This window comes from Cydia splendana, chromosome 4, assembly GCF_910591565.1.
Source record: "Cydia splendana chromosome 4, ilCydSple1.2, whole genome shotgun sequence".
NCBI lineage: Eukaryota > Metazoa > Arthropoda > Insecta > Lepidoptera > Tortricidae > Cydia > Cydia splendana.
In genome coordinates, this window is record NC_085963.1 from 17,365,337 (window position 1) to 17,382,165 (window position 16,829).

General features: G+C 40.6%; 1 protein-coding gene across 4 annotated transcripts in view; it reads left to right on the plus strand.

Annotated features, from left to right (window-relative positions):
• Positions 1-14,275, plus strand: part of LOC134790021 (adenylyl cyclase X E-like) — a 33,325-nt gene extending 19,050 nt beyond the window's left edge. For 3 of the 4 annotated variants that reach the window (XM_063760765.1, XM_063760763.1, XM_063760764.1), the window contains exons 9-19: positions 6,510-6,646; positions 7,494-7,643; positions 8,212-8,356; positions 8,562-8,627; positions 8,793-8,929; positions 9,039-9,209; positions 9,301-9,625; positions 9,708-10,071; positions 12,024-12,455; positions 13,252-13,376; positions 13,453-14,275. In XM_063760765.1, the coding sequence (XP_063616835.1) occupies positions 6,510-6,646; positions 7,494-7,643; positions 8,212-8,356; positions 8,562-8,627; positions 8,793-8,929; positions 9,039-9,209; positions 9,301-9,625; positions 9,708-10,071; positions 12,024-12,455; positions 13,252-13,376; positions 13,453-13,938 (2,538 nt within the window). In that variant the 3' untranslated portion in view covers positions 13,939-14,275. Of the gene's footprint in view, positions 1-6,509; positions 6,647-7,493; positions 7,644-8,211; positions 8,357-8,561; positions 8,628-8,792; positions 8,930-9,038; positions 9,210-9,300; positions 9,626-9,707; positions 10,072-12,023; positions 12,456-13,251; positions 13,377-13,452 lie in introns of those variants that run through there. The other variant, XM_063760767.1, reaches the window with a different exon arrangement.
• Positions 14,276-16,829: the final 2,554 nt, after the last annotated feature.

Below are 16,829 nucleotides of genomic sequence, written 5' to 3' on the forward strand. Positions count from 1 at the left end.
GCGGCTGATTCACTTTTAGCCTTTCTGGCGGCAAGTCACCTATGGGAACTTTGATTGGCGTTCCCCTATAGGTTCTGCACCATTGGCATTTATGCGTTATATAGCGAATGCTACCGCGCAGCCCGATAATGTAGTACCTTTGTTTCAACTCGTTGATGACGGTCGCGTGGTTGCCGTGATTGTAGAGTGCATGAAAATGCTGTACTAATAACTTGACGAAATCTTCTTTCGCATGTAAAACAGGCATGTGCGTGTTTTTATCGATTCTAGCATTTAGTACGATGATTCCGTTTTTGTCAAGTTGTACAGCGATTTTGTATAGCGGAGATTTCTTCAGGAGTGGCCGCCCAGTTTCCAGAAGCTTCATTTCCTCCGGAAATGCAGCATGTTGACTCCGTCGGATTAGCAATATCTCTGCTAAATCTAAATGCCCCTTATTTATCTCTATATCTGTTTTCTTAGCGAACAATGCGGCTTTGAAAACCTCGGCGGCAACCAGAATACTAGCGGTGGCGCGAACTAATCGCACGAACTTTGAGAACCTACACACCTCCGGCAGGTACTCAAACCTATTCTCCGCGACGCCTACTGAGCATACGAGTTTATTAACGCGTTCCTCGCCCGTATCGGCGACGGGCGTAGGCACTTTTTCGGTCGGCCAATGCTCTTTGGATTTACGTATAAAATCGGGCCCTATGAACCATCGGTGGTTCACTCCGAATTGCGCAGGTACTCCACGAGTCGCGTCGTCAGCCACGTTAGCTGCACTAGGCACCCAGCGCCAGTTGGCGGGGGTGGTAGTGTTCTCGATTTCTGCTAACCTATGTGCTACGAACGTTTTATACCTACGTGGGTCCGAACGTATCCACGTGAGCGCCGTTTTAGAGTCAGACCAAAAATACTTGTCCTTTATTACGTAATCTGACTCCTTGACTATGGTTTCCGCTAATCTAGTAGCTAGTACGCAGCTCTGCAATTCCATCCTCGGAATGCTGACTACCCGGAGAGGTGAAACGCGGGCCTTGGCGGCCACTAACGCGGAGGTTCTAGTCCCCTCGGGGTTGATGCTAACTAAATACACGGCCGCGGCATATATTTTTTCGCTCGCGTCGCAAAAAACATGCATATATGCCTCCCTATTAAATGCGGGCACGTGTCGCGGAATCTCTAAGTCTCGTAATTGTTGTACGTTGTCAATGAACGATCGCCAAACGGGTGCGAGTGAGACGGGTATAGGCGAGTCCCAATCGATTCCTGTCCTCCATATTTCCTGCATTAACGCCTTGCCTAAGACGGATATGGGGCTTACGTAACCGATCGGATCAAATATCGACATCGCGCTACTTGTTACCTGTCGTTTTGTAGGTAATTTCTGACCGTTAAGTACGTCTTCGGGCGTATTACGAAAGTTTACGTTGAAACCTAAGGTGTCACGTTTGTGATTCCATTTCAAACCTAAGGTACGTTCGCTCTCGTTGGCGCCTAACAGCGACGTTTCCTGATTGCTATTAACTACGTCAGCAATTACCGCAGGATGGTTCGATGCGAACCCGCGAAGCTCGAATGACGCGCGCATATTCAGCTCGTAAACTTCGTTTACTACGCGTCTCGCTTCCTCTTCAGACGTGTCGAGGGCGATCAACATGTCGTCCATGTACGTATTCTTTATTGTTTTTTCCGCTGCGATCGGAAATTCTTTACTATGCGATTTTGCGTTTTCGTTTTTGACGTATAGGGCGGTTGTCGGCGACGCTGCCGAACCAAATATAAGCCGCTTCATCCTATATTCTTGCGGTTGGGAGGTACGGTCCTCTCCCCTCCAAACGAAACGTAACGCATCACGATCCTGCTCAATTATTTCGATCTGTAAAAACATCTCTTTGACGTCGGCTATTACCGCGATTTTACCCTCGCGGAAACGCACTAACACGCCGAAAAGTGATTCTAACAGGTCGGGGCCAGCTAACAGCGCGCTATTGAGCGAGCGTCCATAAGCTGTTGCGGCCGCGTCCCAAACTAATCGCATTTTCCCGCGTTGCGGATGAAAAGTTGGGAAGTGGGCTAGGTACCACGTCCGGGATGCCTCGGGGGGCGGTCGCGAGTTCATTTTCTCCGCGTAACCTTTGTCGAGCAAGTTGTTCATATGCTTTGCATATTCGGCTTTAAGTGTCGCATCGCGGTCTAGCTTTCGTTCTAGACTGTACAGCCGTTTCAATGCTTGCGCTCGGTTATCGGGGAGTTTCTCGTCATCTGACCGCCAAAGTAAGCCCGAGCGATACCGTTGCTCCCCCGGTATCTTTTCGCAGGTGGCTTCTAACAAATCTAGCGCACGTTGGTCGGGGTCGGCCCGAGGTAATTTTTGCGAAACGCCTAATGACTCTATGTCAAAATGTCGTTTCATCAATTGTAAGGCTTCGTCATCCGCGGTATTAGGCCTTGCGTGCCCAACAAATTGTACCGCGGCGCGACGCGTACGGTCTGGTCCATGCAAAACCCATCCTAGCCTGGTTAAACTCGCGACTGGGAGGTTAGGCGGACCGTCTATAATTTGCCGACTAATGATGAGATGCCAGTTATCTTGGCCTATCACGATAGTAGGTACTGCGGGGGGGTAACTTAATTCGTCCGCGATTTTAGATAAATGATCGCATTTATCTACCAAGTCTCGCGGCACGCCCTGCGCTCCTAAACCTATATCGCAAACCGTGTAAGTCTCCATCATTTCCATATGTCGACTACAAAAACCCCGTATTGCGACTCGTAACGCATACGAATCTGGGTCCCGTACTACACCGCCTATGCCTTCTATCTCTAATGTTTCACCGCGCACACGAGGTGCGATTCTATCCGCAGTTTCATGTAACATCAACGTCATTGCCGCGCCTTCATCGAGTAGCGCGAGGGTTTGGACGGTACCTAACGGTCCCGACACCTCTACTGGCATGATTTTGAGGTACGTCTGCGGCAGTTTAACATTGAGTACTGCTTTGCGTGCTGCCGGCGCACTATTACCGTTCGCGGACCCGGCCGCGCTTAAACCGTGTAATAGTCTACTATGTCCGGCTTCGCACTGATTCATGCCACACGCGACATATTTACATCCAAAAAGTTTACGGTGATATTTATTAGTACGCGATCTATTTCCCGTATCACGTGTGTATGACTCGCGGAAATCTGACTCCGAATCCGAACTATAGTCGCGAATGGACGCGGGGGCGCGGGGCCCAGCGAGAGCGCGGCTCGACCTGCTGGGCTCGCGCACAGAGGAAACCGCGTTTCGTTCATTTCGCGATCTATCATACGCATCACGGTAGAACGCGGGGTCGCGAGACCTAGAGAGAGCTTGGCTCGATCTTCTGGGTTCGCGCGCAGAGGAAACCGCGTTCACTGCATTCCGTGATTTGTTGGACGGCTTATATCGGTTTATGCGCTTGGCCGCAGTACTAATTTCGTTAAGAAACTCGGAAATTGCTACTAACCCGGGTGTTTCTACGTTAGACTGCCAGTATTTGGCCCATTCATAGCGCACTATCAGATTTAATTTATCCACGATTTTATTCACGAGCTCAGGCGCGTGCAAGTATTTCTCTTGACGCAAGGATCTAATGGTGGCGACGGCATTCGCTACATGCGCGGCGAATGAGGCTATATTCGAATTGTCTTCGGATAAACGCGGCATGCGTTTAATATTATGAATTTCCGTAAGAACAATCTCCTCAGGGTCGCCGAACTGCCGTTCCAGCGCTTCCATTATCTCGTACGGATCCTGAACTGTGTACATTATTGATTTTACGGCCGTCCGAGCTTCGCCCTTAAGTGCGCGCCTAATCCGACTGACGTTATTGACGGCACTAAACATGGGCGACGTATCTTCGAACTCTGCCCTAAATGATATCCACTCGGTGATATCTCCGCCGAATGCAGGTAATTCCGGCGGTTTATGGTACATTGGCGCGTAGGTACCGTGCGGTACCTCTACAACGCGCGGGGGCGGTCTGCTAGCCCGGTCGGCGGCGGCACGCGGCGGCGGCTGCGCGGTCTTTTTCGGCGGCGGGAATTTAACGTTTTCCTGTGCGACCTCGTGCTGTAACCTAGCTTGTCGTTCTACCCAACTTCTAGTACGTTCTTCGACGGTCGCGTCACTGCTGCCGACAGACTGCGCCTTCAGTGACGCAACCTGCGGCCGCAAATTTGCAGTGACGGACCCTGTCTCAGAAGCTTTGACGGTCGCGCCACTGCCGCCGCGAGACTGCGCCTTCAATTGCGCAATCTGCAGCCGTAAATTGGCAGTGTCGGACTCGGTCTTAGCAACGACTAGACGGGCTTTATGAACCTCGAGCTCGGCCATTAGCACGGACAATTCATTGTCGCGTTCCCTAACCGATTTGCGATTCTTTAATTCGCGATTAGACGGCGCCCGCGACGGCGGCGGCGGCGCATCGGCGTCTTTATTTACTAGCGTATTCGACCTACTACGATTTACTACGGTGCCGTCTAACATCTCCGAGTGTACCGACTCGGTTCCACCGGTAGCATTCGGGTTGCCACTGGTGCCCTTGCTCCACGTATTAGTCTCGTTGGACGTAGTCTTACCAGACGAGGGGGTAGGGGTATCCATGTTCGGTGCGGGCGCAGGTGGGCCCTTGGTGCGTGGTCGTAGGCTCCTTGCTTCCTTTTCGGACATCTTTCTGGCTGGAACCACTTCACTTAACACACGCGGGGGGTCCCTAACTTGACCTGCCTATGCCTATGACTGACCGTTGCCGTGCGCAACGTCAGTGCCCTAAGCGTGGATCCCTCGTGGCACTGAATCTCCCGCAATGGCAAAGTGCAATGCCTAGAACGTTCGAAAGCAGCGTGTGGGTATCAACCATGTGACACATGCAACGAAAGTTGCCAGGACACGTGAGCGGAGATGATTCTACGACGCTGCACGGTCCGTCCGGCAAGCCGGTAAATGGGTTACGGAAAAGGTATAGGGTTTGGGTCTAAACCGAAGCGAACTTCTAGGCTCAGCGCGTCCTTTATTCTTTCTTGCCGTCTGAGTCAAGCAACGTTCGCTTAAAACTCAGCGCGTACTTGTTTCTTTCTTGCTGTCTGAGTTAAGCAATGTCGCTTGAAACTCAGCGCGTACGTTTTTCTATCTTGATGTCTGAGTTAAGCTATGTCGCTTGAAACTCAGCGCGTACGTTTTTCTATCTTCATCCGGCTTCAAAAGGACCAAACTGTGGAGTGTAGACTGTAGCTTTTTCGTGATGTGGGGGTTCGTTGGGAGAAGCGTGGAAATCCGCCGCTGGAGCGCGCTGGCCGCTGTGCTGTCTCGAAGTCCGCTATACCTCCATTTACCGGTATATGTGTTGTGTGAAATGAAAACACATATATTTGATTTATTCACTTGGAGAGTGTTCAGGCTGGTATGAGTGAAGCTCTCTTGATGTCTCTGATATCTCTGAATAAGCCACGAAACGGCTCTGCCTTATATAGTAAAACACAAGGCCGTTTGGTACCTTCTTCAACTAGTGGGTGTATCATGCAGAGTCAGTAATGTATATTTTTGCCAATCTCGTTAATTATAAGCACGTATGAAAGGAGCACGAATCCTAGACTTATAAATAGGTACAATATTAAGCACGTATGAAAGGAGCATGAATTTCTAGAGACTTATAACTAGATATAAAACATTCCACGCAATTCATTTGACATAATATACGAGCACAAAGTAAAACATGATATACAAAAGTAAAAATAGTAACCTAAACGTAGAGACTAATTAAACACATACATGAACCCTAATAGCTATTTACGACAAATACTTTAAGTGCTTACACCGTTCAGTTGTAGTGCATAATTATTTTACATCGTACTCGTATTTTCAGGGTATAGTACGAACGTGTCTTGCTATTTCTGTCAGTCTTGGTACAAAAAGTTCCGAGGTTGACTGAAGTAGCATGACGAATACGAACGTTTCCGAGAAAGTACGATGAAAAACAATTATGCACTACATCGGTAACATACTTATACTGCATGGGTGCATCTAAATATCAAGCCACTTTTTAATACAATGTTGTTGTTTAGGTATATTTTACATCATTCCCTTCAATGTAAATATTATCGCATGATTGACGTTCAATAAATATAATGTAATAATCTATTTTGAAAAAAAAAAGTATTATTATTTTATTGTTCCCTAACTTATTCTACGATTATTAAGTTCATTTATATGTTATTTTACAATTTTTACATTATCGGCATCTGAAAGTATTAGACAGTAGGGTAAATTGCAATAAAATATTTGTACGTAGTTAAGAGTACGATTAGGTTTACCTAGTCTTAAGTTAATTGATTCTACATACCTCTCCGGTTTTTACAATCCACCCTGTAAACTATCAGGTTTTTAAGTATTTCAATGCAGCACCTTAATTTACTCTTATTTCCTATTAGGTAATTAATGAGGTTATTAATGAGGGTAAGGGTTTTGTGTCATTAAGATGTACATAATCTAATTCCAGGAGTTTGATGTTCTTCGCATAAAGTTCTTAGGCGACTGCTACTACTGCGTTAGTGGCATCCCGAAGCCGACTACCCAACACGCCAAGAACTGCGTAGATTTAGGCCTCGATATGATTCACATCATTAAGGACGTTAGGTAAGTAATTAGAACTAAATAACTTAGTTCTTATATGACCTATAGATTTTATTTTGACAGGGGATTCTTTACTACATATTTACTACTAATAGATTTTGAAGTGTAACTTATGTGAGAATGTAGTAGGTACTAATCGGAGACAGAATTTTGGTTGATTTAGATTTTGAATATATTTTCTGAGCGCGTATAATAATATATGATATTCAAGCAAGTGACTTTCCTTTTTTAGGGTTCCGTACCCAAAGGGTAAAACGGGACCCTATTACTAAGACTTCGCTGTCCGTCCGTCCGTCTGTCACCAGGCTGTATCTCACGAACCGTGATAGCTAGACAGTTGAAATTTTCACAGATGATGTATTTCTGTTGCCGCTATAACAACAAATACTAAAAACAGAATAAAATAAAGATTTAAATGGGGCTCCCATACAACAAACGTGATTTTTGACCAAAGTTAAGCAACGTCGGGAGTGGTCAGTATTTGGATGGGTGACCGTTTTTTTTTTTGCTTTTTTTTGTTTTTTTTTTTTTTGCATTATGGTACGGAACCCTTCGTGCGCGAGTCCGACTCGCACTTGCCCGGTTTTTTACATTTTGATTCGCATTAACAATTATCGATGGAAGGCTATCATTTTGAAATTTATTTCTTACCTACAGTGTAATTCTTTTCTCATTATGTTATTCAACTAATGTTTCTAATAACAAAAGTAGGTAAGCTTATCTTATTCCTTTGGAAATTATATCTCTACAAAGATTCAAGTTCATTATCATCATATTTTTATGTCAAATGACTCGTTATTTTTTTATAATTTGTTGTAAATCCTATATGTCAACAAATAATTGATTTCAGAGAGAAGCGGTCATTGAACATCGACATGAGAATCGGGGTTCACTCTGGACGGATTCTAAGTGGATTAATAGGCATGAGAAAGTGGCAATTCGATATCTGGTCCAAAGACGCTACTATAGCTAATAAGATGGAATCTACAGGGAAAGCAGGGTAAGGAAATAACTACTTGTGGCTAGTAGAACACATCAGACATGCCTCCCTTTTGTTTTATAATATTGTATTACCTTAAAACCTGTTGTTAATGAAAAACGTCCCTAGTTTACTCTTAAAACGGGTTTTTACGGAAACATATATAGGTATGTGTCTAAATTAAATAACTTAAATATTTAATCAAAAGCGCTGGTGGCCCAGCGGTAAGAGCGTGCGACTTTCAATCCGGTTCAAACCCCGGCTCATACCAATGAGTTTTTCGGAACTTATGTACGAAATATCATTTGATATTTTGAAAGAAACATCGCGAGGAAACCGGACTAATCCCAATAAGGCCTAGTTTTCCCTCTGGGTTGGAAGGTCAGATGGCAGTCGCTTTCGTAAAAACTGGTGCATACGTCAATTCTTGGGTTTAGTTGTCAAGCGGACCCCAGGTTCCCATGAGCCGTGGCAAAATGCCGGGATAACGCGAGGAAGAAGAAGATTTAATCAAAAATATCACGAAGGCGGGCACTAGTAATAACTAATCTACTAGGCAAGTTTTTAACGGAAGGTTTTTACATTTCAGAAAAGTTCACGTGACCAAACAAACCCTGGAATTATTGATAGACTACGCTAGAGAATACATAATCGAACCTAACTTTGAATCTCAAAATCATCCGTTTATTTTAGAAAATAAATTAGAAACATTTTTACTCTCAAGGCCAGACAGAGTAAGTTCTTTATACTCGTCAATTAAATCTCAAAATCTATTTTACGACCTATGTAATTTTACTATAGAATACGTTTTTTTTCTAAGTTATTTGTCATGTACAATAATGAATGATACTTATTTTACTTTCATTCTAAACAATTATTTTGATATTAAAGAGTAGGTACAACTGCCTTGATGTATTTTTTTAATTAATATATTTGCAGATTATTACAGAATACAAGCCGTATCGTAGAGCATCAGTTGGATTCAGCAAAATGATTAAAAAGAGAGTAAGTCCACATCTATTAATAAATAACCTCAAGTTTTTATTGCGTACCTACCTATTTACTCAGCTGTTTAAACTAAACTATAATACATCTTCAATTAGTTTCTGCTTTTTAAACTGTTGTTTAATATAAAATTTGCGAAATAACTCGACACTGTATTTCCAGTAGCGGTCGGAAAATAAAAACCAATCAAATTATCGGAGAACCACAACTTTTATGGACGAAAATTTGGTGGAATATCAACAGATGTTGAAAGCAGCTGACGCTCAAATGGCAAAAGAAATCGAAGATATGACCAGTGGCAAGTAAGTAAAAAGAGTATATACCCTGTAAGAGTATACACAGTATAACCCTGTTTGTGAAATTTATTTGCATTCTATAGACATACATACAAATATTACCTTCACATTTTAGGGAGCATTTCAAAAAAGAATCGAAGCTGAACAGATTTACGTTAATGTTCGACGACTACAAACTTGAAAAGACATTTTTATTACTACCGGACCCACTTTTCAAGTATTACATCACATGCTGTCTCGTCATATCTTTACTGATAGCATGCGTAAATGCATTGACTACCGACTGGTATGTATATCAACTGATGTAGTGACGATTAACGATTAACATGGTTACTTACTGAAATACTTACGTACTAATCAATATAATTATGTTTCAGGTATTGCTGTTTTCTCTGGTACACATTTATCGCCGTCCTTTTTCTCATAATGGGCCTTATAATCATGCAGCCGCTAACTTGGTTTCAATTTTTCTGGAACAAATATAAAGGACTGGAACAACCTCGGAATCGCTTCCTAAGAAGGATATACGATATATCGGAGAGTATTACCAGATCAGCGAAACTAAGGACAGCCATATACTTGCTTATTAGTTTCTCGTTAGCTGCAACTTCTATGGTCAGTGTGATCGAATGCATAGAAGTTAAAACCGACGACCCTGATGTTCAATCAGTCACCGTTTTATCGAACTGTTATTCTTCGTGGGTAATATTTGTTATACTTTTCGATAATGCTTCTAAGTTGCGTATTTCAATAAAATGTTCTAATTGTAATGTTTGTCTTTCAGCACGTGACACAATGTTGGGGCTTAGCTTTACTACTAAACTTTTTGTTTAGCAGAGTATTTTTTATTTTTAAATGGATCGTGGCTGGTGGAATGACCACATTTTACCTATGGGTAGTGTGGGAAATGAAAACCTCATTTTTCGCAGAAGATGCTACATTTAATGTGGGATTGGATCCCCGGGTATCTCACACACTATCCGTCGTTTTTATAACCATCACGTTGTATTTCATAGATAGAACCACTGAATATAGGAACAGACTGGATCACTTGTGGCAGTTGCAGCTTACAGAGGAACAACACGAAGCTGAAACTATGTTAAAGGTTAACAATATGCTTCTAGAAAACATACTGCCGGCACACGTAGGTTTGTATTTGACAGTTGTTAAATATGTTAACATTTTAAATCCTACAATAGGGTACCCGGCTATAGCCGCGGCCGGGGTGCACCTGCCGCGCGTGCTGGCGATGTTTTACACCCTGGCTCTGCGTCACTCGTATTTGCCTGAGGAGTGTATGAAAACGGTGGTTGTACCAATAATCAAGAACAAAACAGGGGATCCGTCTGACAAGGCTAATTATAGACCCATATCATTAGCGACCATGGTAGCCAAGGTGTTGGACAGTTTGCTTGATCGACAATTGTGTAAATACCTTAAGCTGCACGATGCCCAGTTTGGTTTCCGAGCAGGGTTATCGACTGAAACAGCAATTCTTTGTCTCAAGCACACTGTCCGATACTACACCGATAGGACAACGCCAGTTTACGCTTGTTTTCTTGACCTATCAAAAGCTTTTGATATGGTGTCTTACGACCTTCTTTGGCATAAGCGTCGTACAGAGACCGACGTACCGGAGGATGTAATAGGTGTTTTTGATTATTGGTATAACAACCAAACAAATGTTGTCATGTGGGGCAATGCCTTTTCTGATGAGTACAGGTTGAGGTGCGGGGTGAGGCAGGGGGGGTTAACCTCGCCGCGTCTCTTCCACTTGTACATCAATGCGCTCATAGAGGATCTCAGCAGTACCAGAGTTGGATGTGCAATTGCCGGGGAAATGGTTAACAATATTAGTTACGCGGATGACATGGTGCTGCTGGGTCCCTCTGTATGTGCAATCAGAAAACTTTTGAGTAAGTGCGAGAGGTATGCTGTGACTCACGGACTTAGGTACAATGTGGCTAAAAGTGAGGTTGTTGTTTCCCAGCCACGTGAGCATAAGGTGGATAGGGTACCGGAAATCTCGCTGTACGGATTACCTCTGAATAGGACCAAGAATTTCAAGTACCTGGGTCATTGGGTCACGGAGTACCTCTCGGATGATCTAGACGTTGAGAGGGAGCGCAGGGCGTTGGCTGTCCGGGGTAATATGGTGGCTCGCAGGTTTGCTCGGTGTAAGTACAAGGGAAGTTAAGATAACTCTGTTTAAGGCATATTGCCAATCCTTTTACACTTGCAGCCTGTGGGTCAACTATACTCAGAGGGCAGTCAGCGCCTTGCGCGTTCAGTACAATAACATATTTAGGATGCTGTTGGGTCTTCCTAAGTTCTGTAGCGCTTCGGGTATGTTTGCGGATACTCGAGTAGATGGTTTTCATGCCATAATGCGAAAACGAACCGCCTCCCTTATGCGCCGCGTACGTTAGAGCTCCAACAGCATCCTAAATCTGGTGGCTAATAGGCTAGATTGTCCTATAGCAAGGCACTAAGGATAGTCTCCATGTTCCCACATTATCCTAACTTAGGAATAGTTTTTTATGTCTTGACATTTTAATTAAACTTGACTGCGCATAACTTTAACTTTATTTTTTTAAATTAAATGTCATATATATACATTTTATTATTTTATTATTGCTTATCAATTTAATTTTTTATCAATTATCAAATGCTCAGTTAATTTATTTTTAATGTCTAGTCATGGATCTCTATATTATATACCTATTTTTATTGATTTTAGTTTTAAATTTTGACATTTTAATTGAATTGGACTGCGCATATATTTACAGTGTTTAACCTTAATCTTTAATTTTTATTTTATTGTTTTAAATTTTAATCTTTTAATCATCAATGAATTTTATTATTACCTATCAATTAATGCCAATTTATTTTATATTTTATCAGTTAACAAATGCTAAGTTTAATTTGATTGTAATGTCTAGTCATGAATCTTTAATGTTATACCTATACCAAATTTTTATATTACTAATTTTATCTTAAATGTATGGATCGATGTTGTTTGTAATAAATGATTTATTATTTTTTATTATTATAGTCGAGATAAAAATTCATTAATTTTAAAGTTTTTTTTTTCTTTCAGTTCAAGTATACTTGGATTTAAATAGATCTATAGATGAACTTTACTACGAAAAATATGACAACGTAGCGGTAATGTTTGCGTCTCTGACAGACTACAAATTGGGCATTGAAGAAAACTCGGACGATAAACTAATGCTAAGTATATTGGATGAAGTGATATCAGATTTCGATAGACTCCTTCTGACGGGCACATCAGTGTACAAAGTGGAAAAGATTAAAATGGCTGGTTGGACGTACATGGCCGCCTGCGGTTTAGATCCTAACAGGAGAGAATCAATAGATTCCGACTCTTATCATGACCGTCGACAAAACACTCCTTACAACCGTGCGATAGTTGTCACCATGGTCGAGTTTGCTGCTGCAATGATGATGCAACTACAGAATTTTAACCGTGGATCGTTCCAGTGTTTCGAAGGACTGAATCTGCGCATTGGTAAGTATTTCATGATGTATTTGTAAAACAACTTTTCTATTTGTCTGTGGATACTATACCTACTACGGCTTCTACCGCCGGATGAAACGATGGTACATTGTTTGAGTTCGAGAGTGTTCTTGGCTATGCTTGGTTAAAAGTCTATGGAACAATCTGGCTTCTGTAAGTCTGATCAATTCAACTTATGCTGCTTATTTTTGTGACACCAACGAATATAAAAAATATAAGGATATGATAACTTTGACCTGAAGTCTATTAAAAAGTCACCTCTTAAGAAGGTAGTCTACCTACTGACAAAAGGTACTTTTTTCATACAATTTTCTACTAACTAAATCTTAACATAATTATCACTTTGATTTTGATGTCGATCGCTTCAGCATAATATATTCTAGGTTTATGTGATTCACTTAAAAAACATTTTTTTTTGTGTATCCAAATTTTTAAGAACGGAAAACCTATAAACCTAGTTTTTCATTGTGTCAATAACATACTAACAATTGAACAAATCATGGAGATTGGAAAATATTTAGAAGTGGAAAACGTTTTCTCTTCTTGTATGGACGAGTACGTGCTATACTTCCCTCTTAAACGGATGGACTGGTTAAGGTGTAGTTTTCTATGAATAATTTGTGATACATCTGTAAAAATCACAGCATCACGTAGGTGTTATGGTTGTAATTCGCTAGAGGAAGCAGTGGTATATTCATTTCAGTATCTTTAGAATAATTTCGTATTCGTATACCTATTTGAAAGTTTTGATATCAAATTCTAACCTTTTATGCCATTTTATACATAGGTATCTCTAACGGAGAAGTCGCAGCTGGCGTAGTTGGTTCTATTAAACCATTGTACGATATTTGGGGACATGCAGTCAACATGGCTTCGCGGATGGATTCTACGGGTTTAACTGGCAAAATCCAAGTAAGAAATAAATGATAAAGATTTAATAAATATTGTATAATAAATTGTAATGATCAAATACTATTTTGTTCAACAGGTGACAGAAGAAACAGCAATAATTCTGGACGAGTGTGGAATAGTAACGATGTATCGCGGTGAGACATTTGTCAAGGGAGCTGGCTACATAAAAACGTTTTTCGTCCCGCTTGACGAAAATTATGACTTAGTTAAAAGGGACTTGTGTACAGTAGGTGACAGAAATCGACACTACAGTGCGCGCAATATCACCTCGTCGGAGTCAGACTACGATCCTGATTTACCTGTTTATAATACTAGACAGCTGTCCGGTAATAGCGGAAGGCAACTGTCAATATTTAGCGATAAACAGAATTCGGTCAATAGCGCTGGCAACTTTGAAGTATCGTCGATGATCGAAGATATAGAAGACGAAAACGACACCGAAATTCTAACTGGCGTAACATCAAGCAATTCTATTAGTGATGATATCATATCAATGTCGTCTTCAATGCACAGTGATACATATTCAGACTCCGAAAATGAAGTTTTGGAAACTCGTTGTTGATATTTTGTAGTAATCTCGTGAAAACGTACTGTCTTACTTAATGTCCTAAAGTCTATGATCCGAAAGGACATACCAAATGGAAAAAACGGGTCTTCGATTAGAAAAGTAGAATGTCTCATGTAACCAGTGATAGTGCCTTTTATGTGATTAGTTATAGACTAGCAAATAAGTAACAATAGTGAAATTATAGAAATAAAGTATTTATTATTAAATTATTGATCAATATGCTTCAATAAGCTATATTCTAGCGTACTATCCTAACTTTTAGTTATGTCTATTTTAAATAAAAATACTAAACAAACTTAAAAGTATTACACGATTTAAACGTAAAACTTAGATTGTCACGCGTATATTGCTATCATCTCTCAAACACCTGGAAACATTGTACAATACATCAATGCGATCCTTTCCTGGTTTCTTGTTGCACTCCTCTAGAGCCTTCCTGAGAACTGCTTGATGTTGTTTCGGTACAATCTTCAGGGCTTCATCCTCAATGTATTGTCCATTTTTCTTCACCACTCTAAGGTCTTCAAGGGTGCAGTATAAAAATTTCAAGAATTTTTCATCTTTCGTTTTGTCTTTACTTCTTAATCTTTCCAGTACATCTAAATTGAATCCATGCTTGCTAGTACATTTGAAAGCACTTTCAATTACTTTTGCCGTCTTCTCTGGTTCTAGTTGTATTACCTTCGAAAAATAAAATTTTATCAAAATTATTCAAGTAGGTAAGTAGTGCGATCACGCGATCAGTCTACCTACTTATAGTTTGTCAAGTCAAGTAAAAGAATCTATTTATGATTATAAACTTGACAAAACATTATATAAATAAAACTAAACTAACTCCTGCAAACTAACTGCTTGAGCGAATCCGATGCGGTTTTCAGTTATTAATCTAAAACCTGTGCTTTTTAATATTAACGTATGCGGAGTGAAATTTGGACAAAGTTCAATAGGTATTGTTTTAAATAAAAAAAACACCATTCTTTTTTAAAATAATTATGTTCTTATAATAATGTATATATCAAGGCTTAATGTAAAAAATAGTTTACTCCCATGCGAGATGCTTTACGGCAGTTCTGTGGTACTTTGTCCATCGCTGTCTAAAACACAGATGTCGGCATTTTATTCAGCTCCGATTTTATTTTTCGAATTAAACTCTGTACATTTTTGGGACGAAAATTATTGCAATATACTCGCCTCTTTAGATTTGCCCAAAAATCTTCTATAGGGCGAAGTTGCGGAACATTAGGTGGATTTGATGTCTTCGGTACGTATGGGATGTTTAACTCGGCCATTTTGCTAAGGGTTTTTTTGGAATAATGGCTTGAGGCTAAGTCTGGCCAAAACACTACATTTTCTCCTCTATGACTCGTATTTATGAAATCCCGCACTAATGGCAAACAACGCTCTATGTAGCGGTCGGCGTTCACAGCTAAACCTGACTCAAAGAATACAGGCTTAGACATTCCGCGTCGACTGATGGCAAGCCATAGCAAAACTTTTTTAGGAAATTTTGTATGCTCAACATATTTCACGTTCTCATCGGTTGGACCATTGGTGTTCTCAAAATAGTAATTGCCTTGCCACTCGTTTCCATCTAACGTGAAATATGACTCGTCATCCATAACGCAAGTGACATTATTTTTAGCGTAAAATATTTCTTTGACTAATTTACGCAGCCGTACTTTCTGAGTGATTTCTTGGTTTTCAGAGACAGTGGGCTTAACTTTTCTACATCGCTTATCGATGCCAATGTCTTTAAGATATTATTTAACAGTTTTTTTCTTAATTTTCCGTAATTTAACTCCGTAATTTTCTTTAATCGAGCTCTCTCAGAAACCTTGCTCAAGCTGGAATAGTTTCAAGAACCAGGCTTTCTAGCAGTGTTTTCTTCAAGGCAAAGGACGCCAGAATATTGTAAATAGTGCTTCGACTCTCACCCATTTGCACAAAATGTTCCACCACCTTTGATTTCTGCCATAGGGGATGGCTACTATAGAAATTACATACTGTTTGACGACGGCGTTCTTGTTGATTTACCATAATTACAAAATTAAACACCCAATCTATATGAGACTTACGAAACTGATTGGCAGATATATTGACTTTACATTGACAATACATATTTTTTATTTAGATTTTTGTGTTTTTATATTTTATATATACAAACTTTGTCCAAATTTCACTCCGCATACGCCGCATAATATATACTATTAATAGTTCGAATAGTACATTGTGTACAACGCCCTTATAGGGCGTTAAACAAGAATTCACAAAGGACTGTGAATTGAAGCCCGAAGCCGAAGACAGGGCGAGGGCATAATTAACACGAGTTCGTAATTCATGTTTTTCATGACACTTGTGAGAAATAAAGAGAAATAAATAAAACTTCCGCATAATTTCGATTAAAATTTAGAATTCGCGGACCGCATCGCCTAGCAATTGTGATGAAAAAATGCATTACAGCCTACGTGATTAAGTTAAGTACGCCTAACACCTTTTACGGGCAAGTGTGATGAAAACACCTTTAAAAGTTTCAAAGATATTTTTAAGAGATTAGGTAGGGGAAACTGTTGTACCTACCTTGGACCTAGTTTTACCTCAGACAGATGGCAATATTTCCACATTGCCACGGTTATTGAAATATTTCATTTATATTATTTGAAACGTTATTATTAAGAATAAACAACAAGTTATCAACGAGACTTGAGAGCGGCCGGTAAATCAAGAAAAAAATTAAAATATAAATTGTGTTATGAAAAGTCAGTATTTCGAACTTTACATCAAGGATGATTATTTCATATTTTGCTAATAGATAATAAAACTTAATATAATAAGTTAAAGTTAAGTTAATTAGCTACTCGATGGTAGGATCATTTCAGCCTAATCTC